At 41.3% G+C, this 24,880-nt stretch overlaps 1 protein-coding gene across 1 annotated transcript in view; it reads right to left on the minus strand.

Moving 5' to 3' along the window:
• Nucleotides 1–5,621: 5,621 nt before the first annotated feature.
• The window catches only part of ARHGAP20 (Rho GTPase activating protein 20), a 127,412-nt gene continuing 108,153 nt past the window's right edge, over nucleotides 5,622–24,880 (minus strand). Inside the window, exons 10-15 of the mRNA XM_030333172.1 lie at nucleotides 19,758–19,936; nucleotides 18,261–18,422; nucleotides 14,613–14,722; nucleotides 11,944–12,133; nucleotides 10,656–10,770; nucleotides 5,622–9,755 (exon numbers count right to left, since the gene is read on the minus strand). Of these exons, the coding sequence (XP_030189032.1) occupies nucleotides 7,900–9,755; nucleotides 10,656–10,770; nucleotides 11,944–12,133; nucleotides 14,613–14,722; nucleotides 18,261–18,422; nucleotides 19,758–19,936 (2,612 nt within the window). The 3' untranslated portion in view covers nucleotides 5,622–7,899. The remainder of the gene's footprint in view (nucleotides 9,756–10,655; nucleotides 10,771–11,943; nucleotides 12,134–14,612; nucleotides 14,723–18,260; nucleotides 18,423–19,757; nucleotides 19,937–24,880) is intronic.

The following is a 24,880-nucleotide window of genomic DNA, read 5'->3' on the forward strand; positions in this document are numbered from 1 at the left end:
TTATCGATTTCTAGTTTGACTGCATTGTGCTCAGAAAACATATGCAACATAATTTTAATTCTTTTAAAATGTTAATGTTTTATGGTTCAGGCCATGGTCTGTTCTGATTTATGTTCCATGGGCAATTGAAGAGAATGTGTATCTTGCTATCTTTGGGTGAAATGTCCTGTGATTGCCAATATTAAGCTTTCAGTTTATGGCATTCATGAGTTTTATATCATTGGTGGTGTTCTGTCTAGTTGCTTTATCAACTAGTGAGAGAGGAGCATTAAAGTCTTCAACTGTAATTGTGGTTTTGTTTATTTCTGTTTTCAGTTTTGTCAGTTTTTGTTTTACATATTTTGAAGCTTTGTTGTTTGTGCATACACATTTTAGGCCTGTGATGTCTTCTTGGCGGACTGAGCCCTTTATTGTTATAGAATGTCCCTGTCGCTGGCAATTTTCTTTGCTCTCAAGTCCACCTTATCCAATTTTAATACTTTTGATCAATGTTTCTTTTGATCAATGTTCGCATGGTATATCTTTTTTATCCTTTTACTTTCAACCTACATAGGTCATTAAATTTGAAGTAAATTTCCTATAGATAGGATATAGTTAGGTAGTTTTTTGTTTTGTTTTAAATCCACTCTGTCAATCTTTGTCTTTTGATTAGTCTATGTAGATCATTTGTGATTAAGGCAATTCTTGATATGTTAGACCTAAAGTATGCCATTTTATTTGTTTTCTTTTCTTTTTTTCTTTTTACTCTGTTTCTTGTTCCTCTCTTTTTATTTACCTTACTGTGGGTTAACCATTTTTTTTTTAGGATTCCACCATGATTTACTTACAGTGTTTTAGAGAGATAGACTCTCCAAATATATAGTTTCTATAGTTGCTCTAAGTATTAAAATATACATATATATCATATCTTATTTCACTAGTATCAACATTCTACCACTTGGAGGGAAATATGAGAACTCCATTTCCATTTAGCTCTCTTTGTTTTTCCCACTTTTAAATATCATTGTCTTGAGTATCTTTTTTTTTTTTTTTGTTAATAAAGTTTACTTACTTTGAGAGAGTGCATGTGCACGCAAGTGGGGGAGGGGCAAAGAGACAGAGAGAATCCCAAAGCAGGTTCTGCTCTGTCAGCAGAGCCCAACATGGGATCTGACCTGAGCTGAAATTAAGAGTGAGATGCTTAACCAACTGAGCCACCCAGGTGCTCCTGTCCTGAGTATCAAATGATGCTACAATTTTTGTTTCAAGCACTAAATATGATTTATAAAACTCATGAGACTAGTCTATCAAGTACTCTCACTTCTGCTGTCTGTTGTCCTTTTTTCCTTCCTACTGCTCCCAATTTCCTCCTTTTATTACTTTTTGTTTAAAGAACTTGCTTTAGCCAATCTTTAATGGGTATACCAGTTAGTGATAAATTCTTAAGTTTCCTTTCATCTGAGAATGTCCTTATTTACCCTTAATTCATGAAAGACAGTTTCACTGCATATGAAATTCTGGGTTAACAGTTCTTTCCTTTCAACACTTGAAAATTCATGTGCCACTTTCTTTTGGTCTTTGTGGTTTCAAATGATTAATCTGAAAATTAGTGTTCCCGTATAGGTAAGATGTCATTTCTGTCTGCTTTCAAGACCTTTTTTTGTCTTTAGTTTCTAAACACTTAATTAAGACATATAGTTTTGCTTTATCTAGTTTGGGTCTTATTCAGCTTCTGGAATGTGCAGATTGGTCTTTCACCAAATTTGGGCTGTTGTCAGTCACCATTTCCCTGAATGACTGTTTCAGCCTTTTGGAGTTCTTTTTGGAACTCCAAAGATACAAATGTTGGATGTTTTGGATGTTATTACTCACAGGTCCTGGCCTATATTCAGGAGTTGTGGGTCCATGGGCCACTTAATTTTTAGACTCTCTGGTGTCATTGTGATCTGTTCTCAGCCAGAGAAGCCTCTCAGTCCCACAGGCCTTAGATTCCCCTGGCTTGGTGCTTTTCATGGTAGAGGCCTCCTGACCATGCCATCTGGCTGTCTTGGTGTCTTGGCTGGGGGAGGGGAGTCTTATGCCTGCTGGGCATCAGTTTTCCTTTTTTAAAGTTTACTTATCTATTTTGAGAAAAGGAGAGCTAGTGAGCTGGGAAGGGGCAGAGAGAGAGAGAGAGAGAGAGAGAGAGAGAGAGAGAGAGATGTTTCCCAGGCCGAGCTGTCTGTTCTGACTGGGTTCTTCTTTCTGTTGTTGCCTGGCCATTCTGGTATCTCCCAGTGGGGAAGAGGGATTTCAGGCCTAGTAGGAAAGGATAACTCTCGCCACGGCCACTTGTTAGCAGGGCATTCATCTATTCCACTTGCGGGTGGTGTCTGGCTTACCTGAAGGTGTCAGAGGGACTCTGGATTGATCACGGGGGAAATGCACACATCTGGGCTGTCTTCTGTTGCCAGGCTGAGAAAGGTAGGCTTTGGTCGCCTTTTTCTATGGGGTAAGGGGATGTAAGATGCTCAATTACTGTGCTGTTTCTCTAGCCCTAGGTTTCTGAACCAATTCACCTTCCCCTTACCACCATTTAGAGTTCTCCTTTGGTAGTCTTTTGTATTATTTCCAGGGTTGGTAGTTGTATTTAGTGGAGAGAAGTAGGGAGACACAAGTCGACACCATTTTATCTGGAACAAATTTTCAGCTCAATAATTTTTACATTTGTCATAGTTTTCTGAATTAGTCCCAGTACTGGGTTATTATTTTTTTATATTAGATATATCTAGCTGTTTCCTTAACTTTAAATAGAGTTTGGATTGGTCCTCATGCCTATAACTTTTGTCTGCTTTATTACAGAAGAAGTTTTTCTTTTTTAAAGTTTACTTATCTATTTTGAGAAAAGGAGAGCTAGCGAGCTGGGAAGGGGCAGAGAAGGGGGGGGAGGGGCAGAGAATGAATCCCAAGCAGGCTTCGTGTTGTAAGTACAGAGCCTGATGTGGGCCTCTCTCTCACAAACTATGAGATCATGACCTGAGCCGAAATCAAGAATTGGATGCCCAACAGACCGAGCCACCCAGACGCCCCTAGTGTGGAAGAAGCTTTATTACCATCCCAATTTTAAGGTGAAAAGGTGAGAAAAAAGAGCCCACAGTCAGATTGATGCTCTAGCTGAATGTACCCACCATACAGGACTACTGTGAGCATTAAATGAAACAATACATAGGATGTATTGATTATCAGTTGCATGCAGGCAACGGTAAGTGCCCAGTGAATATTACTGTTAGCTTTCTTCTACACAGCCTAATTTCTTCCTTAGTTGTTTAAAGTTCCTGAGGACTGAAACAATTTTTTTTTACCTTGTATCTCTAGGGACTAGAAGAGTACCTGGTAATAACAATTAAACTACCTGAATAGCATTAAATCATTTATGACACCCTCTACTCCCCGCAAGCCTTACTCTTCCCCCTTTTCCAATTTTCTTTGAACTCCTTGTGACTTCAGTTTCTTGCTTGAATTAATGAGCTCATCCACAGCTTTCCTCCTCCTCTCTCCATTTACTGTACCTTCAATAAGTTAGCTTCTCTGTATTCACGTATTTTGATGACTCTGCTTCTCAGTCATCTCATTTTTTTTTTTTAATTTAAATTCAAGTTAGTTAACATATAGTGGAATGTTGGTTTCAGGAGAATTTAGTGATTCATCACTTACATATAACACCCGCTCATCCCAACAAGTGCTCTCTTTAATGCCCATCACCCACTTATCCCATCCACCCCACCCAACACCCCTCCAGCAACCCTCAGTGTGTTCTTTGTGTTTAAGAGCCTCTTATGGTTTGCCTCCCTCTCTGTTTTTATCTTCTTTTATTTTTCAGTCATCTCATTCTTGAACAGAGATATAAAATGTTTTTTTTCATCCTGAAAATTTTAGGCGGTAGCAATCACAGCCCCTGTGACCTGGCAGAGTATTTCTTTATACCATCCATGTTACTTGCTCAGAAATGGGTCTATTTCATAAGTTCAGGTTTTTGGCCAATGTATTCACTCTTCAAAGCAGATCAAGAAGCTGCCAGAAGTTCTGAATTTGATTCCAAGTTACTGTGATTTAGAATCAAGTCTATACGTAAATAATATTTAAATCCCTTCCTTCGTGTCTGCACCTTAATACTGCCATGTGAAATAAAATCAAACTCCAGAAAATGTATTTACTTTGCCCTCACAAATTAAATAGGCTGGAAAAAGACCCTGAATTATCTACATACATATGTACGCTCTAGTGAACACACACTCTATGAAGTTAGGGACAATACGCATCTAATACCTCCCTCTGTACATGTCTCTTTGAGACTTCACAACACAATTTTCCAAATTGCACACCTTCTGCCAATTCTGCCATACATCTGACATTATGCAGACTGGAAACTCAAGGAGCTCACTGTATTTTAAAAACCCCACAAACAATAAAGATGAAGGATTTATACTCACAGGTGGCTCAGAAAATGAGTAGGACTCATACTTGGGGTAGACAGCACAGAACTCAAGAGAACTCTTCCTTTCAGCAGGAAACTTAGCTTATGAGATATCCTGATAACCAGAATAGATATTAAAGAAAGTTAACATCTTACCTAACTTTATTATTCCATTTTTTCTTTGTATTGATCTATGCAGTTTACAAAGACTTCCTCTCAAGCCATTAAAACATGACAAGGTAGGAAAATATCAGTAACACACTTACTACCATAATTATGATTAAGATACATAATATTCTTAAGAGTTTCTTTTCAACAGACAGAATATGCCAGTAGTTCAAGGATACATTAGATCCTCTCAAATTCAATGTCATGCCATGAAAAGTAGAAAAACACAACGTGAGATAATTCCTTGAATCCAGTGTTTTCAGTCGACTGAACTCTTTTTTAAAAGAAAAATTATCTGTATTTCTGTAAAATTTAGAGAGAAATTAACATCATTGTCTCTGTACACCACCCAGATGTAATCAGTGCCATTTCCAACTGTGGAGTTGGTAGGTAGTCTTCAGGGTTCCATTAGGGCAAATCACTTTTTCTGGACTAAGGTAGTTTATATTTTTGAATCTCTTTGAAATGGTGGCTGAACTTGCACAGAGTGAACCCCAATGAATTCTGAGAAGGGAAACATACAGCAGTCATGAGAGACCGGTAACATTTAGTAAGTTTACATGACTTTATAAGTTCTGATGTCTTGGGGTACCTGAATCCAGACATCTTGGATTGTCTGGATGTGTCTGGGGTCAACTGGGTACTCGGGGCAGAATGGTTCAAATTTGGGTAAGACGATCTACAATCGATCGAATTGAATTAATGGTTCTTTTGATATGAGAACATAGATCATATCTGATTCCAGGAGCAAAATGAAAACACAATCTCTAAGAAAATGAAGATGATGTGTCTAAAGCAGGACTTATTTGGTAAATGATAAGATTAGGAAAACATAAAAGAAAAAAAAAAAACACCCTCTTTTTCTAGAAAGACTGACCATAGTCTATGACTAAAAGTTCAAAGTTCCAATTCAATATTAAGTACATTTTATAAAATTTCCAAGCTTAAGCAGAAATTGGGTTCATTAACAATTCTACAAAGGGCAATATTGCTCTGGAGGGACTGTTAACTCTACAGCATGTATATTTTTTATTATTTAATAGACAGCATGGACTTCATACATATCCATTATCAGTGCCTTGAAAACCAAACAACTTTAAAAGTTAGCAGCAGTTTCTGCAAGTACAAAAATACACATTTATTACATTACATATGGTAGTAAAATTTGTCAAGATATATTATACAAACTCAAAGCATTTTAGATAAAGCATCAGTCTAATATATTATAGATTGACAGAGTATAATAAAATGACATGTAGTCTGTCTTCAAATCATACAATATAATACTTTACAGCAATATTAACAAACTATTCACATGAAATATTACAGGAGTATCTAAGGGAACACAGCGAATAGGAATAGTTATTGAAAACCTCAGCATCTATTTTCTTCTATGCTTCAAACTGGGTGGATAATTTTCTACCCACCCATATGAAAGAAAAAAGGACAGAACTATTATTTTGTAAGTGGAGAAACAATTTCTTCCAGAAAGACACTCCAAGCTGTAAGAATGTCATTCACATCTTGCAGTTCCAACAGTAGTAAGCCCTAAGGGTAAGGGAAATGAATCCCTATTGCCTTTAGATATTATACCACAAAAGATGCATATGGACACTCAGGAGTCTAAATACAGGAGTGGCTGTTTATAAGGTACAATCTACTTCACATCTGTGACTGAGATGGCCAGTGTCATGAAGGAGCTCTTTGGAAACAGAGTTCTGAAAGTTAATTACAATGCTTAGGGCCAACAGGGGCCATGTCCCACAGAGGTAGGCAGCACTTAACAGCTAATACTGAAAGGACTTCTACTTTACAGAAAACATTATTATTTTTTTTTCTATAACTGAAAAAGGAAACCTTTAGGACAACAGGGAAAGAACATTTGACATGAAAGTTTCCTAGTGGCTAAGAAAAATAATCGGGGATAAGCTAGTTTGTGGGAGAAAGGTCCATCTGATGGTGAATTAAAGAGACTAAATGGGTTCTAAGCAACTTCTTGTAAGTAGCTAAAATGAAGGGAGATGCACATCCATTCCTGATTCTATCCTTTCATACTGGCTGGGAGGCCTAAGAATCCGTGGAGATAATCCAGGAGATGTACAGGTATGACCTTTAAGGTCAGAGAGGGGAGAAGCATTGATGGATGTGAGATAAACTAATGGGATGTAAACCATGAATACTCTGGGACAGAAGTATATCAATGACTGTCTGAGAGGAAGGCCTGACTGCTACTTTGGTGGGGATTCCATTCTGTGACTCTTTGTAAACTGCCAACTTTAAAACCGCTCTCTCAACTGCCAGTGGCCGTCAGAAAGGGGATGATTTATCAGTAATTGTTTCTGGCTGCTAATCGAAGAGGCAGAGCTGTGGAAAAACACTACCCAGCACAGCAAAGAGGAGCCTCCATTGAGTGCATGCTGGCAGCAGCTTCGTGTGGCCCTCTTTGCCTCACTAGGACAGCGGATGAGGTCAGGAGGTCGCCTCCTAATAGGAAAAGTTGCATTTCTGGAGAATGTTCCTAGCACTGGCATCTTTAAAAAGGACCCTGAAACAAGCAACCATTTCCTTCTTCCCCCTCACAGCCCTGTGTCCTGGAGCCTTGGAAGAACAGTGGAACACCAACAGAAAAACCAACCAACCAGCACAACCAACAAATAAACTATCATACTCATGGCTCTTGGATATTCTAGTTTATTCCATTCTAGCTGCATCAATGGGCTGACTCCTGGAATCTTCCTGTGATGGCACGTGACTAGAGAATGTCACAGAAATGGCTAGTGGCTTGCATTCAGGGAAACGTTTCACATGATTTCCTTCATTACTGGACATACTTTCTTTTTTTTAATACTTTGATTACTGGCCTTTTCTTGCTTAGTTGTTAAACATATTCCACGGAACACGGACGTTTTCTCTGCACCCTCCCCGTTTCCACAGTCCTTATTCTTCACTTATGATATCCTGGCCTCAGGATATGAATCTCACTCAACATGTAGGCCATATTCTCCCTACAGAAGATGTTTTTTCTGGCCCCCTGCTAGTTATCTCTAAAAACACATGATAGGACCAATCCCACGCTCTAATAAGGAAAAGCCTCCCAAACAGGAGCTGAAATTTGTTAGTCTAAACTTTTTGCCAAATAGTCTCAGTAAAGAGAATTCTTTTGTTGTCCTAAGTGTTAGCAATGATTATCCTTATGCTACCCATCCCACGTATTTTATACAAAGGGGTCATAGTACTCTTGTCTTTATGTCATTATCAGCCCAGTTTCTGCTCTTGTACATATCACGTTCTTACTATGGTTAAACGTCTTTGGTTAAATGCTGGTCCCCAATATCACAAACCACTGTAGGCCCCGAGTCTGGGCTGGGTGCATCGTCCACAGTCAAAGAGCTGGGTGAGGATCTCTTACACGGCAGAGTGCCAGGAGAGCGCTGCTCACTGCTCTCTCCTTCCTTGTGTGACTTCACACAAAGCTTGAGTCCATCCTCCACCAGGCTGAATGGAGAGCTACAGTGCTTCTCTGAGTCCTGGCTGGGGTACGAGCTATACCACTGGGCTGTCTGCACAGCTCCAAGTCCTTCCGTTGCCCTTTGGGGCATGTCTTCCTGTGTCTCTTGCAGTGGGCTGGCTTCTGAAATACCAGAAGCATAGGGAGGTGGCTCCATGGGTCCTTTTAGAGAACTTACTTTCTTTTCCTCTGGTCTGGATGCCCTTGCCTTCTTTTTGAGGGACCAGTTTTTCAAACTGGCCACACCATTTCTCAACCATGTGCTTGGGTGAAGAGTTACAGAATGTATTTGTGAGTGCCACTCTACAACATCCTTTTTTGTATACGCCAGGCGGCTGCTGGCCTGCCCTGATGAGGGACCAGGAGTTGCAGAAATGAGGCTGGAATTGCTAAAATCAGAAGCAAGCTCTTCCTGTTTTCTTGGAGCTTGAAAAGTGCAATCTATTGGAGAGGAAGTTTCAGTGGGGGTAAACACAGAGTGTTCCGAAATCTGAGAAAAAGCGCTGTCTTGGGAGCTCACTGACGAGCCAGAGGGGGAAGTGCCTGGGGAGGACAAGCTGGAGTAGCTGGTCCGCGGGCAAACATTTAGTCTTGGGGGTAAGCCCTTCTCGGTGTTCCTGTTTGTGCTACTGCTCTTGCCCACCTCAATCCCCATCACCAAACTCTGGTTAATGAGCTTTTGCCCCTCCATTTGCAAAGACTTGTGCCGCTCCAGATAAGCTTCCTCTCCGTGCAGGAGACCGGCTCCGCAGCTGGTTTTATGCTGTTTCTTTGAATAAATTCCCCTGAGATAGGTCAGTTTGCAGTGCTGGTCATCCATGCTGGGCTCCGAGCAGCGCCGGTGCCTCCGCGAGCTCTTGAGGGCATCCGTTGTGTGTGTCGGGGAGTATCCCGATGTGTCTGTGCCGAAGGGCTGGCTCCCGGGATGGTCCTGAGACGACACGTGACTGTAAGATGCCACAGAAATGGCCACTGGCTTGGATTTAGAAAAGAGTTTCACATGATTTCCTTCATTACCAGACAAGCTTTTCTTCTTAACATTTTTATTAGTGGCGTTTTTCTTGGTATCAGTGCCTGCGACTAAACTCTGTTTAAAACATGTCTTACCCTCTTCCTGGAGGGGTTGATTCTGCTTCAGATAATCCTCATCTTTTCGAGAGAGAATTGCATCACAGCTGGACTTGCGTAGCTTTTTCTGATAAAATTCCCTGAGATACGAAAGCTTAGAATCTAGATAATCGATGCTGGGCTCTGAGGAGCGTCGGTGTCGCCTCAGGCTTTTTGGAACCCCTGCGGCAGCTGTGGACAGGTAGCCAGGAGTGCTCAGGCCCGACGGGGCCCGGGCCTGATCTCGCAGTGGGACCTTTGCATACACTCCTGTGAGGTCCACCGGCTTGGGTTCAAGAGGCCGTTCCATTTGAATGTCTTCATCTTTAGAACGGTCTAAGTCAAAGTCGCTCAGGGTTAAGAGGCCTTCCACCTCAGGCTGGTCGAGGTCATAGTCACTGAGGGTTAACACAGAGTCCATGCTTCTGCTACCCTGACCAAGTTTCTTCACCAAGTCACTACAAGGAGCATCGACATCCTCATTTAGCTCATTTTCCAAGCTGTCATAGGAGGAGTCGTTCAGTTGGAAGCAAGAGATATCTGTCAAAAAAATCAAACTATAATTAACATTTTTACTTACTGAAATTGCATGCTGTGTTAAAAAAAGAAAAAAAACTATGTTAATTTAATTCTCCTTTCATATAGATTGTTCATATTCGTACTCTCAAGAAAGAAAGGAACTTTCACTGTCTTCCCAGAATTAAAAAAAAAAATGTTGCATTATACTAAATTTAACTCAGTTCCTGAAGAAATAGGCTTTCTTAATTAAGATTTCCTCAAAGCAATGAGGACATGTTGTAATACCAAGAAATGGTAAAAAAGACAAAGGAATTCATGCCGGGTGTATCCAGGTTCAGGAGCTGCTTGCTGGTGAGTGCACACGATTTAGTCTCAGAGAAACCTTACTAAGCAAAACTCTTTACCATTCACTACTTTATCTAACCTTCACAACAACCATAGAGGTTACATATTATGGTTACCTATATTTATAGTTGAAAATATTCATGTTCAGTGGCCTAGAATAACTGGTCAAAGATAACCTAACTAGTAATTCTGGAAGGTTGAATGGTTTCAAAATCGCCCCTGGCCCCACAGTGCTGGTTGCTTCTAAACTGCTGCTTGGCTGGAGTGTCTCTGGGCCGCTCGGAGGAAGGAGGGGGAAGAAGAGCAGGCCTGCCTCTCCCTGCTGGGCTTCTCATGCCAGTTTCAGCCACAGCAGTGGTACTGCAGACATTAGGGACCTTTGTAAAGATTTTTTAAAAGGGCAGAAACATACCAGATGATGCTTCTGAAAGTTTTGGACCTCATCTTACACATTGCTTAACCCCACCAGTGGTAACACTCAGGTGGTCCAGGGAGGAGCAGGGGCCTCCTTCCCTGAGCTGTGGCCCCCAAGACAGCCACGGCCCCGGCAAACAATGTTCCAAGCACTCACAGTACCTGACGCATTCTCTTGAGAATCACACCTCACTGAAACCTCTCCTAAGAGGGAAGTGATTTCTTCTCCGAATATCCTACAGCAATTTTCAATCAGAAATTGGATAAGCAGAGAAACCTGCATGAAAAAGGACAAAAACAAAGTGCTGCTTTTCATATATAGCACATCAACTAGTCACATTTCACATATAAATCCTGATTTTGCCAAAAATGAAAAAGAATCCTGAGAAAAATTCATGTCTTCTTTAAAAGTATACAGAACAGTTCCCCCTAAAAGGCAATGATACTTACAAGACTAGTTTGGACATAGAAATTATTTTTAATTGGTGGACTGAAGTCACCTGTTGCCTTAGCTCAGTGCTAACATATTTATACTAATGCTCGGTCTTTAAAATTAGGGTAACTTAAAGCATTCTTCATAGGGCATTTGGGGTGAAGCAATAAACTTCATTAAAATTCACAAAGTATCACTATTAGATAAAGACTTATGAAATGTATTTCCTATGTAAAAGGCAGTTGTCAGAAGTGTGGGAATTATGCATCCTCTGTGGGTTTCTTGTAAAGTAGAGAGACAGCTAGAGAACCCTTGCATTCTGCCTCAATAGTCTCTACCTAGGCATTTCCCTCCCTTAGGCTCCCTGGAGGAGCTTGGGGAAGAGGTAAGATTTTACTGGAGAGCTTTGCACCTCCACTGGGATGTACTGGAACCTTTCCTTAGCTTCCTTGCCCCAAGAGACAAGGCAAAGGAGCAGGCAGAATGTTGGGAGCAACGGGAATCAATATCCCTAAGCGCCATGTTAACTACCAGGCACTAGAGGAGTATGATTTCAGATACCTGAACTAGGTAGTATCACTACCTCCATTTTTTAGATGAGGAAACTGGATCAATGTAATTAATTTCACCCAAGATTGTACATCTGGCAAGTGGTGGGGCTGAGGAATGAATCTTGGCTTATCTAAGTCCAAAGTCCTTTTTTCTATATTAAAATATATCAATTGCTTTCTTATGACTCTAAGGGTGAAGTCGGTCATGGCGTTTTTGCCTCCTTAAAGGGAAAAGAGAAGTAACCCAACTGCTATCACTTTTTTGCTTAAGAGATCACCTTTCTATAATCTACCAGGATAGGTAGGTAGGTATAAAACATAGGTATAAAACACTCAATGCACTCAAATTTCTAAGGAGGTGTATTTAAGTTATTTAAGAAAATGTGTTTCAGAATTAATACTCTGAATTTTAGGTTCGAGATGGGGACTCAATCCCCCAGGGCATAAAAATGAGAAACCTCATTACCTTTTTTGTAAATTCATTTTCTAGTTCTGGGCTGCAGGAAGTAGGAGGCCACAGAATGCTTGGAGCTATACACACCGCTAAATTGAATGCAGTCATCTGATTGGACGAGGAACACTGCTCAATGTTGTGTAATATCCCAAAAAGATACCTTAGGAGAACAACATTGGCTCTCGGGAGCTGGTCTAATAGCCTAAAGACAGAAAAATGCACTCTTTAATAAAGACATTCCATAAGAAGCTTGCGTCGATAGGCAACCCTGGGTTTTCACAGGGAACCACGCAAAGCAAGAACCCGGTTCAGATACGTGGGGTTTCAGTTAACATCGCACATGCAAAGTAAGGGCTACCTGTACACAGAGAATGCGAATATGCACTGGGGATTCATTTATTTATTCCGTACACTGTCTTCACAACCCAGCGAAGATGTCAAACAATGCAGAAAAACAGCTTGTAAAAAAAATGCTGCCTGAAATATGTACCTGAAATTAGTACAATGTGTTTTAACTCAGGCAGATGCTGTAATGTTTCAGGATATTTTCAACCAACCCCCCACCTCCCAAGAGCTTTTTGATGAAATTAAACACTTAAATTTTAGTGGTTCTTTATTTCCAAGTAGCAACACAGGAATGCAGTCCCTTGGTGAGAGCCCAAACCTTCACTACTAAGACTTTGAGATCCATCTGAGAGCTGACGCTCTGTTCCACCAGCTTCCAAGGCCAGATTTCATCCCAAATATCTTTATCTCATTGGTATCACTTTCACATATATAAGTCAAGCTTATACTAGTACATTTCCTACTGTTTCTATTTTGTAATTGATCAGGGATCTTAAGATTATCACTCACTGAAAATTATTTTTACTATTATCCGGTAAAGAGATGTATATGTTGATACTCATGGTTGTTTTTTTCCCAACAGAAGTCTGCAACCTGGGAGAGAAAGTAAGGCGATCTGACTCCTGCTGCATAAATAGCCCAGAGGCATTTCTTCAAGTGTGATGGACTGACACTGAGTATGGTTTTGTACAGACAAATTATCAAAGATATTGAAATAAACCAAAAGATTGCTGAGTGTATTCAATGGAGAGTAAGGTATTGTCTAGCATAAGCTTCTGGGTTATCTGATTCCACAGAGGCCCTATGCCTTTGAGCTATTTTATAATTCCGTAAATTGTAGATTACTGACAGCAGTATACCTAACATTTGTCTACGGACTTGACAATTCCGTCTGGTGGCGAGAGAAATGATTTATTTGCTTCCCCTTCACACTACAGTAGAAAAAGCCAGTTTTGCATTCATATGTAAATTCATTTCAGCATTTCTAATTCAACTACATAGGTGTGGTAGTCTGAAATCTCCTTTGAACTGATGGTAACATCTTACTGGTTCTCTCATTAATTAAAGAGTTAAATAAAAATTTTCACATGTGTTCATATTTGTAGGAGTCTTTCTTGAAAAAAATTTTGTGTTTATTTTTTCAGAGAGAGAGAGAGAGACAGAGTGCAAGTGGGGGGGGGGGCGGGGCAGAGACAGAGGGAGACACAGCATCTGAAGCAGGCTCCAGGCTGTGAGCTGTCAGCACAGAGCTTGATGCGGGGCTCGAACTCACGGAACGGACCATGAGATCATGACCTGAGCTGAAGTCAGATGCCCAACCAACAGAACCACCCAAGCGCCTGTATATTTGTAGAAGTCTTAATTTTACCGTTTTTTTAATCATCCTTTAACAGTTTGTAGAATATAAAATTTTAGACAATGGGCAACGAAGTAGAGAAGCTGATGTTCAAGATCTCTGAATGGCTTTCACCAAACCATAATGGAAGCATAGAGATAGCATGTGTGATGTGGCTTTGATTTCTAGCATATCAGAAGTTGTACTATGTTCTACTGATAGATGTCTATCAATAGCAGTAGATAGGTAATAATTCATATTTGAAAGCCGCTCAAGGAAAAAAAAAACTGTACTAAACAAGCAAATGCAAATAAATGATTTTGGGATTCCTGGGTTTTCACAGAACTGGAGTACTGCATTTTGGACACTTCTTTCCTATTCCCTTATAAGGGCAGGAAGCGATCGGAATACCAGCTGTGAGTTCTGCCAGCAACCTCTCTTCGCAGGAGAAAAGACAATGCATTCTTTGTGATAAGACTAAGGCTGTGCAACTCCCTTTTTCTGTGACACTTTCAACAATTAACTCTCTCCAGTGCTCCCACAATACCTCTTTCACATTTCTTTTATAGCACCCATTATGCTACACTGTGATTCTTGGTTTACCTACCCACTCTACTAGACAGTGAGTTCCTTGAGGGGAGGGAATTTTCTCTGTGTGAATTCAGTTGCTGAATGAGATATACGAGGAGTTGTCTGGTTAGTTAAATATTTACCAAAATTAAGATCACAGATCGTAGATTGAGTCTACAGTATTATTGGTTTAATGGGTTTCAGCTCTATCAGATTCAGATACACAGGAGGTGTACAATGGTCAAGCATTCCATGTGACTAAGATTAGGGGAGAACAATAATAACAATGATAGCAGTTAGCATAAATCTGTTTTTAAACTGGCCCTCATGGATCTGACTTTGCTAGTCATCATTACTTGAATAGACAAGCTTATAAAATAGAAGTTATTTTTTAAGTATTTTTGAGACATGACCAAATTAGAAGAATTACCTTTGAATTGTATTTATTTTCTCTTCATCATTTCCTTGATCCATTACACAGACCCAATGATCATAGAGATCTGATGAAAAAATACTTCCTGGAATATTTCGCAGAAAATCCTTACACAGGAGGAAAAATAAATATTTTAAATCATTATTCTCATGCTAAATATGTACTGGGGAAATCAGAAAGCAAGCGTTTTGTTGAAAAGTTAAGTCCTCCCTTCTTTGGAATATACAGAGCTCTGTGCCCACTCTACTGTCGTGCACACATAAGAAACACATGCTTTGATTTTTTCTAACAAAAAGCAGAGGCAAATTGGAGTCTGGACTGTAGTGGGAAAGATAAGGACAACCTGTTTGGGCTGAAATCTCCTTTGCATACATGTTAGCATGTGACAGGGGTCTGGCAAACCATCCCAAGTCCTTTTTTTCCCTCTCAAATCTCCAGTTCCAAGAAATGCACTGACACATTTGTGAGGTTCAAAACGCCATAGTCCGTCATCCTATTGCTCTACACACATGTGCTCCTGTGTGCCAGGTGCTGTTCGAGGTGCTAGGGATAGAGAGGTGAAGAAAACAAAGCCCAGCTCCATCCAGAGGTACTTAAGAGTTTCCCCTGGCACTCCCTTCCCACATTTGGGGAGGGGAGACAGCATGCCGGACCAGGCCTGGCCAGGCTCTGGGAGCATGGGGCCGCACCCACATGCCTAGGGACACTAAGCACGTCCCTAGTACATCATCCTTTCTGGCCTTTGAGACTCCCATCTGCTGAGACTGCTGGCAGGGCTGGGTGTGGTGGAACCAGACTATAATGCGAGTAGGATATGACCAAAGGTATTTGTTGTTTGACTTTTGTTTATAAAAAGCTTAAAAATAAATTAAATTTGGTCCTGGTCCTATATTCATTTCTGTTCCCGGCCAACTCTCTCTGTTGCTTTTGGCATGGTATTAACAGGGCCAAGCTTGCAAAGTCTGATCTCTACCTCAATAAACCTCAGGCAGAGAAAACTCAATTTCATGTCTCAGCACTGCACCCATGGTTGACGAGCCTCCTGCAAGCACCCGCTAACAACACAGAGAAGGTCAAAGTCAGCAACACTTCAGTTTTAACTCTGCCTGCAAAACCAAGTCAGTAGCTTCACCCAAGTGCCTACAGAAGGCACACGTGTTACTCACGTGCCATGTTTGTTATCACTGATAGGGAGGCTGTGGTATCTAATTGTTACACTTAGGGGATGAGGTGTGCATCTTCCCCAGGATGAGCTCCTCCAGGGCACGGATACACCCTCAACTTCTCCTTGGTGCACCGCAATGCCACACAGTCCCAGACAAAGTAGAGGTCATTACTGAACTGTTGCTAGTTTTCACATGGTCAAATATTGAAAAGGAACAAAGGAAGGCCAACTAACTGTACTTGAGATTCTAAGATAATTTAAAACACCCCTTTGTAGTGATGTTACCTATTAAACATTTTTTAAAAAGTGGCTAACAAGTAGGAAGAGATTGCTTCAAAGTCTTTCTCTGTTCTAGTACATCTTCCGTAGAAGTGCACCTGCATACGTGTAATTCAGATGTGTCATCACAGGACAGTTATCTCCTTTTGGGTAAAGCTACTGAATTTTCATAATTCCAAACTAATTTTAGTTGCTGCACCTACTTTAAAAGTCAGATTTAGAAGAGGCAAATTTTGTTATTTCAAAGTGGGGCAGTGACAATAGCTCTCTTTTTAAATCTCAGTGGAAAACATACTTATGATCTGTCTTGAAGAAAAACATCATTAAATCTTAAACCTACACTTGAAAGATAATAACTTGTAACATCTCAATGAACTCTGCACAGCTGGCATAACAAGTTACGAAATACGACCACCATCACAGCCGGGAAAGGATGTGAGAGCTGGTTCTGAATTACAATCACCAGCTCACAGCCCTCCAATGAGTCTCCTTCCCTCCAAGAGCAGAGCCCAGGTCATCAGCAGAACTCCCAAATTAATTTGAGATGAGATTTCTCTAGGATTAAAAGGGAACTCTTCCTCAAAGGTTCGGAGGATCAAAGTTACAGTGTCTCAAGCAATTTTCTTCCAATTACAGTTTAAAGAGTTAAGCTTGTATTTAAGCAAAACCAGCCTAAGTAAAAAATAAAGGAAAACTTAAGTACCACTTCCAAATAGTCTTAAACACAAGAAACAAAACAAACCAAAAGTTGAAAAACTTTTGGCAAAAAGTATCTCCTTTCCTGCAACCACTTGGAAGAAATGAGAGTAAAACACAGTTATGTGATTATAAAACTTCAATTACTTGGAACCCATTTAACCAGATGTTTCAATCATTTGTCTTTTGCTTATTTTTGTACAAGTGTTATTTCTGCAATTGGAGATACAATTTGACTCCTCTAGAATCATATTTCTTGATAAAAGCCTCAAGAATTTAGCACAAAATTTTAAGCGTGGTGCTGTGAAGGAAGAACAGCATGGTAAGGAAAATTTTCTAAAACGTAGGCTTTAACCTCTTAAGAGATGGAAGAAAGCCAATTACATGATAAGAAAAAGAAAATTCCTTGTGCCTATCTACCCCGCACACATGCCTGGCTATGCGCACCACACATACGTGTGTTGTATTTCAGGAGTGAAGAGGAGTGACAAACTGTGCAAAGCACATGAGATGACCCTAGCTCCAGCTCTCCAGGTTTTGTGAGTGAGGCTTTTTTGCAAAAGCCTACAGCAGGGGCTGAGAGCAGACACGGCTCATGTGCCGGGAAACACGTGACTGTTCCTAAAGTCATGAAGTAAGCAGCTGACCAGGAGGAGGGACATGCAAGGGTCTTCCTCCCCGCCTGGCCTCTGGCTGGGGCCCCGCTGAGTTCCAGCCGGGCTGGGAGACGGGAGCCTGAGGTGGGGCTGCAGAGGCTGTCGCTGCGGCTGAAGTTGGTTCTGCTCCGAGTTGGTTCTGACTCTAGGTGTTCAAAAAATGTGAGGCGTTTTCAAGAATATGGGGAGGAAAACATTCTAGAAGAGCTCTAACTCAGCTATGGATGTGAGTTAAATAACCATGGGGTGAAGGCTAAGAACCATAACAAATGCCAAATGCAGTAAGGGTTTTATAAAAAACCCAGATGTCGGAGTCTTTCCTACTCCACTTTCACTTTAAAAAGGCACTAGGGGACAGGGGAAGGCTTGGTGATTGTAAAAGTGAATGGGATTTTCAGCTGTCTCAGAGAAATTTTTTGTTTTAGTTGTTCGACAAATGCTTATTATGATAAACTCTGCTTCAAAGTTTAATACAGGTTTCTTTTTGAAAATTTGCCTTTATTAGGAAGGTAATGAGACTGTGAAGAAGTCATCATAATCAGGATGTTTATTTTGGTAAATATGCCACACGTACTTTGGTGATTTTTAATTTTATTATTTTTGGTATGGGGCAGCACAGTGATGGGGGGAGCAGGGTGGGGTGAGAAGACATACAAGCACATCTGACACACCAAATCGCTGGCAGTGGCTTTTGAGGGCCAGTGTTGGCTTTGTGAAGTGTTTTTAACACTTCTTAGATTCTAAATCTATTACGGTTCTTTGCAGCTGGGAAAAATGTTGTCATGGGAGGAACCAGTCATGTTTCTCCAGAGCTATGTCAGGGATAGACGAAGGGAGAACCTTTCCTACCTTTAAGACAGATGCTATCACAAAAATAGATTCACAGTCTAGGTGTACTTCAACTCCAGAATTCAGTTTCTCTTTTAACTCTCTGCAGGATTTCACATTGGCCGACTGTCGGAAGATACCTTTTGTGAGGGGTCCTTTTTGATTAAGAAAGAAAAGCATATCCTATAAGGAAGCAAAGGAAAAAACCAAAATGGCACTTCACACATACAAGCACGGGAACACATACCTGCCTTCTCTGGCTGCCAGCGGTGAGGATGGCCCAGGGCAAGAGTGGTGAAGGAGGAGCTGCTAGAAGGACTCAATTGTTTGTTTTTTGGTATCTCTAAATCTTTTCCCCCTGTTTTTTCCTTGCTATATTCAGCATCTAAAATATTTTACTTCACTGACATCGTCTTTTCTTCAATGAACCAACAACAACCAGCCGCTTGAAAATCAAATTTCTCTGACTGCTTCACGGTCCCTTGTAAACTTGTCTCTCTCTCCTTACCTCACTACCCTTTGCCCTTTATTCTCTAATTCGGACTCTTTCCCTGAATATGGAAATATCCTTGCCAGACTCATTCTCCACTCACTTGTCTTTCTTCCTTATTCTACTTCCTGTATTTACGTCATTCTTTTAAAATTCAGCTAAAAAGAAAAAAAAAATCACCTTTTCCAGGAAGCTTTCCCCGCTCCACTGCATCATGATCAATGCTTCACTTTGCTTGCTTTCTAGCAAAGAAATTTCCTCTGCTTGCAGTGTAGGAAGGAGGGTGGGTGTTGGGGACAGGCAATCCATGGGACCAGAAACCTGTGTGACCTCTAGTAAACTTGAAGCTTTTATTTTGTTTAATTTGTAAAGCGGGGGCCAGGGTAGTGATACTAACTGCTAACTCTGCTGTGAGGCGTAAGCCCATAAAGCGGCTAGAGAAATGTATGGCATGTTACGAGTGCACAATACAGGGTAAGTGCTATGCATCTTGATAGTGGACACTCAACACAGCGTCCCTGCAGTGATCATTTCACAGAGCAAGGAGACAGGACAGACTCAGTGGTTTCATCTGACCCATTCTATTTATGGGAGGCAACTAGATGCCAGAGGATGTATATGTGTAAACACCTGAAGCACAAATATGACACACGCCAGATTTTTAACAAGTACAAAAATGGGTAGTTTCTGTTTCTAGGGTGACTAAAGCAAACTTCCAGAACCACGCAGAGTTCAAGAAAGACCGTGAGAGAAATGTGAGGGTTAAGGGGACTCTAGCGTGGACTCTGCCTACAGAGCGAACTGTGTTTAGGTGAGCAGACTTGTGTGGCTTTTTCCTGTAACCAGCAGCCGACACGCTCTCTCCCTATTATGTGTTCCTTATGATTCTGCAACAGCTTAATCAACTTTATTCTATGAAGTGATAATATTCTCAGCCAAAGCCATGGGTGTCTATAATTTTTCTATTTAAGAACAGAGTTCCCTCCCAGAGCTCTCGTTTCCCATTAGTGTCACAGGCCAAAACTCACCAAGACAGGTTTGGGCAGATTGTCGTTCTCACAGATATTTGGCAGAGAAACTCCAAAGAGCTGCCCCGGCAGAGGGGATGTTGGTGACACAGGCAAGTTATCCAGATGAATGCTAGACCCCCGCCAAAAGGCCCAGTTTATGAGAGACCTTCTTCTTTTAAATGTCTTCTGTCCTGAATCTAAGGAAGAAGTGAGATTATGAGAAAAACTCTTTTATTCACTTAACCTTACTTTTATAGTTTCCAACTCACAGTATGTTCATTACTATGGTTCAAAGAGGAAAAAAAATGCTTACAGGTGTTCTTTGTTACTGATAATTCAATCAAAGAAATTTCACTGTAACATTTTATAAATTAAGGAAAAATCAAACATTTGGGTTATTCTCCATCCCAACTTTGGAACATCACTGGTCTATTTACTTGAGCTTTGACACTAGACCTTCAAAGACAAAGAAAAGCCTCCCTTATTGAAATATAACAACTTAAAGCAAAAATTGTTTCATATGTACACATATATTATCCCATTTTAAAATGAGACCATGCACACAAAGAAGCTGAAGATTAAATCAAACCACAATTAAATGGTGAGAAACAGAAGGGAAGAGGAAGGAAAAGGAGAAGGGAGAAAATGAGAAGGGGAAGAAGGAAGAAGAGGAGGAGGATGGAGAAGAAGGAAAAAAACAAGAGTTGTCTTTATTCAGATGTTCTTTACACATAAATGATGCTTTATTACTTGATGCCCCTCTCTACAGCTAAAAACAAAGACAGGAAGCTAATGCTCTACATTCCCCCCACTTCTTTCCAACTGCAAAGACTTTTTCTAAGGTATCTTTTTAGTTCCTGACTTTAAAAAGCATATTTAAGGCAGCACAGATGGGTGCAAACTTGCGTGAGACTTGCCCTTGCCAAGGTGAAGTTGATGATCTAATGGGGGAACAAGTCTGGTGGTGGGGGGGAGCAAGTATATTAATAAATAAAATCTCCTAAGGGAAGGACAAAGCACCAAAGGCATTCAGAAGAATGGTAAAGCACATCTACCCATTGAGGGGGAGGGAGTGATCCTGGAGGCATTTGCATTTGATTTGGATTTTGAATGAACAAAATTTCAACAAAAGCACCTGGCATCATGGCTTGCACCCTGTAAGTACTCAGTAAATCATTCTCTAGCAGTAACTGAATTGAGAGATTTAGCCGGAAAGGGACAGCGTGAACAAAACAGGCAGAAGAAAGGTCGACAGTGAATCATGACTGTGAGGTCATAGCGCTAAAACATTTTTGATGTCATCTGTATCTAATTTTAACTGGAAAGTTGATGGATTTGCACACGATCTGATACATAAAAAGACAGCTCTCTAAGGTTCCTTTGGACCCCTCCACTGCAGTTCCCCAACCCCAGCACATTATACATTGGTAACAATGATAAACTCTAGATGAAATTTTAAAATACGATAGCTTACCTAAAGGCAGGAAACAGTGACCAGAAGACAGTGGGTAAGTAAAAGTGTGACGCTTACAAGAGGGGATGGCACAAGACAGCTTTCCCATGTTCACAGCTTTTAGCCTGAGGACAGGCTCCAGGGCGGTAGGGTCACTGAAATCTGCGGAAACCTGCACTCTCGCTGGCTGGAAGAGCTACAGAATGGAGATGGGGGGAACCACAGCAGCTGGAGAGTGTATGTGTTTGGGGAATCCCAGAAAGGAGAAAAATGAAGAGTGGGAGCCCCAAATATCATGTCTAGGTTCTGCCCTAATCTCTGGCTGGCCCACCAGACACACACGTGTGAGGCAGATTCAAAACGGCTTGTGATTAAGACTCAGAGAACAGAGGTCTGAGGCGGGAGAACCCTCAGGTGGTGCCCACACAACATTGGACGGTATTTTCTCCAGGAAGAGTGCGCGGCGATCAGTCACCCGACTGTGCTGCAGGGCACCATAGCCGAGCAAGCTACCACAGAGGATGGTCAGCTGCTCAACATTGCCTAAGAATGGGACATTTAAAGGGGACTGTCTTTTCAGGGTGGAAAAGGTAGTAAGTGTCAAATACTAATTTCAAATATGTGTTTTCTAGAAGAGTTTTATATTGTTCGGCTATTATGTCCTCAGAAAAACCAACTTAAAACCAAATACCACAAAAGCCAACTGTGGGAAGACAATCATACAAGTGACATCTTACCAAATGGCCTCAGGCCATCATCCACCGCTGGCTTCCTTAGAATACAGTAAGTGCCTCATCAGTGTACAGATATTCAGGTGTGAAGGTCTGTGGCTCTGGAATCAGGAGCCCAGGGAGACTCCTGGTTCAGATATTTATTTGGGCAAGTTACTTAACCTTATGACCTACAACTCAAAGCCTTGTCAAGAGGATTAAATGGATGTTAAAGTACTGCTTTGCAAGGGTATGGGCCACAGCAGTTTTGATTAAAACTGCAAAGTCCTCCACCTCCGCCCCACAAAGAGGACCCCCTCCTCTTTCCATTATCCATTTAGTGAAACACCCTTTGGGAATGTGCAGACAGAAAGGAATACCAGACTCTGCTTAACCAGAGCACTTCCTGCCTTGACATTCCCAACCTTCAACATTTTAAAGAAACAGAAAAGGAAACCAAACCCATCCTTAAACCCAGGAAGGGGCGGGGGGGGGGGGGGTCCTGTGTTTACCAATGTCAATCTGCAAATGTTTGTTTAATATGTATGTTCATATATGTTGAGTAGTTGTACTCAGTGTACTTTCCTTGCATTTAACCTGTTTTTGTTACTTCTAAAACTCTCAGATTTATTTAACTTTTTAGCTTTCCAACATTTAGGAAAAATGCTTCACCATGAAGTTATATACCCAGCTATCCTATGAGTGTTGACAGAGGATAAAGCAGAAATGGAGTCCTGTACTTCATTATAAATACTTTCAGCTGCGGCCATGTCTTTTGTTATGTACAACATTCAATTTCAGAGTTCATGTTCACTCTGGGACCGAGAGAAAAACATTTTCATTATAAAGTTTATTTTCTTGCAGAGATTTCAATGCATAGCTCTTACTTTCTAAACGTCAAAGGCTGATGAAAAAACATGCGATTGCTATAAAAAATATAAGGGAGATGTAATTGTAGAGCAAACTAAATTTGAATAGATTGAGCTTTACTGAACAATCCCAGCAATGTCCAAGCTATTGTTTCTTCATGCTTAAATTAGGGATCTGAATGTTAAAAATTACAATTCTTAAAAGTCTGTGCTTATAAATTGTTATAGCAAAATAATTTAAAAGAGCCCTTAGTTAGAAATCTAGCAAGATGGCAACATAGGAAGGTCCTAAACTCACCTCCTCCCACAGGGACACTAGTCTACAGCTAGATATGGAACAACTTCCTCTAAAGAAACCTAAAAACGTCTGGAGCAATGCCTTCATACTGGGAAAAAGAGGGAAACCACATCAAAGTGGGTAGTAAAGGCTGAGGTACAACCTTGTCATAAACTCCACCACTGACATGGTGATCCACAGTTGGGAGGAAATTCAAAATCTGGAGCTTCTCCCTGAGGAGTGCAGCGTTTATACCCCACACATGAGGCATCCCAGCTTTCAAGACTGGCACCTGAGAGATGAGTCCCCAAAATGTGTGGTTTTGAAGACCACTAAGGCTTACACTCACAATACCCACAGGGCGGTGCCCAACTGAGGAATGGCTTTTGAAATGCCCACGTGCAGATTCACTGGCCCCACTGCCCAGTGCAGAAGCGGCTCTTTGTAAAGCACCCATACGTTATCTGTAAGAGACTCATTTCCTAATTTTAGAGCACTGGTCTGAGGGTTAGGGACCCACCGGGACACTCTACAGGGATGGAGGCTTCCTGCTCTTCCTCTGCCTTGCTAAAGCTAACAGGTACCATGTATATATATTTCACACACACACACACACACACACACACACACACACACACACACAGTTCCCTTTACAGCAGGTGCCATCTTTATGATCCTTATGTTCCAGTGGGTGGGCATCATCTTCCACGCTCTCCCTCTGCCTAACTAAAGCTGGCAGGTGCCATTTTTTCCCCCTTTCTTTTTCTTTTTCTCTTTTTCTTTTTCTTTCCCTTTGCCTTTCCTTCCTTCCTTTCCCTCCCTTCCTTCCTTCCTTCCTTCCTTCCTTCCTTCCTTCCTTCCTTCCTTCCTTCCTCCCTCCCTCCCTCCCTCCCTTCCTTTTTTTTCCTTTTCCTTTTTTTCCGCTTTTTTGGGCAGGTGCTGTTTTTACACTCCCCGTCTGCCTTGCTCCAGCCAGTGGATGCCATTTTCATGCTCTTCCTCTCCTGGAGATACACATGTCTGGTGACCAGTTTTGACAGGTTTTTGTGGCTTTCACCCAGGGGATGCCCAATAACTGCCTGGTATTGGAGGCCACAGTGACTTGCATTCCTATGTCTCATGAAACTGTAAGAATCACAGATGGTTCCTGGCAGACTATTACACCCAGAGCACTGAAGACAGCAGACTGAAACACACCCCCATCATTTCTGTGAACGAGGCCTACTTGCCAGTCCTGAAGATTCAGCTTTAGGGACAAGCTTCAGATTTGGCACACATCTAGAGGCCATGAAGGTATTCTCAGGGAACACAGGATGGTGGATACATTTTTGCACTTCCCCTCTGCCTCTTTATAGATTACCGGTATTTCCCAGAAAGAAGCTTATACTTTTATCTGGAACCCTGACTTTTGCTACTGTTGCCCAGGGGACACCTTCAGATGGCCTGGCTTTAGGGACCAGCAGGTTGTATGCTTGTGGTCCCAAAGGACAGCATATATTTGCATTCTTTAAAAGCTGCTGCCTGGAGGTCTGGCTTCCAATCAGCTTAAATATAGGTGCTGAGTGAGATCCTCCCCCTTTGGAACACTGACTGGTCTTGGCACACCCTCAACTACTGGGAGTTATTGACAATAAGACAGGCTGCTTGGACAATCACAAAGGTTTTAGAGACAACCAAGAGCCAGGGCAGGGGTGAATGTTAAGGTTCATCTCCTACACAAGGCCGACACTTAAAGACTGGGAGAAGTAGTTGTATAGAATTTAATCTATAGAAACTTGTACAGAGAGTTAAGCAAAATGAAGAAACACAGGAAGATATTACAGACAGAAGAA

This window comes from Lynx canadensis, chromosome D1 (assembly GCF_007474595.2).
Source record: "Lynx canadensis isolate LIC74 chromosome D1, mLynCan4.pri.v2, whole genome shotgun sequence".
NCBI lineage: Eukaryota > Metazoa > Chordata > Mammalia > Carnivora > Felidae > Lynx > Lynx canadensis.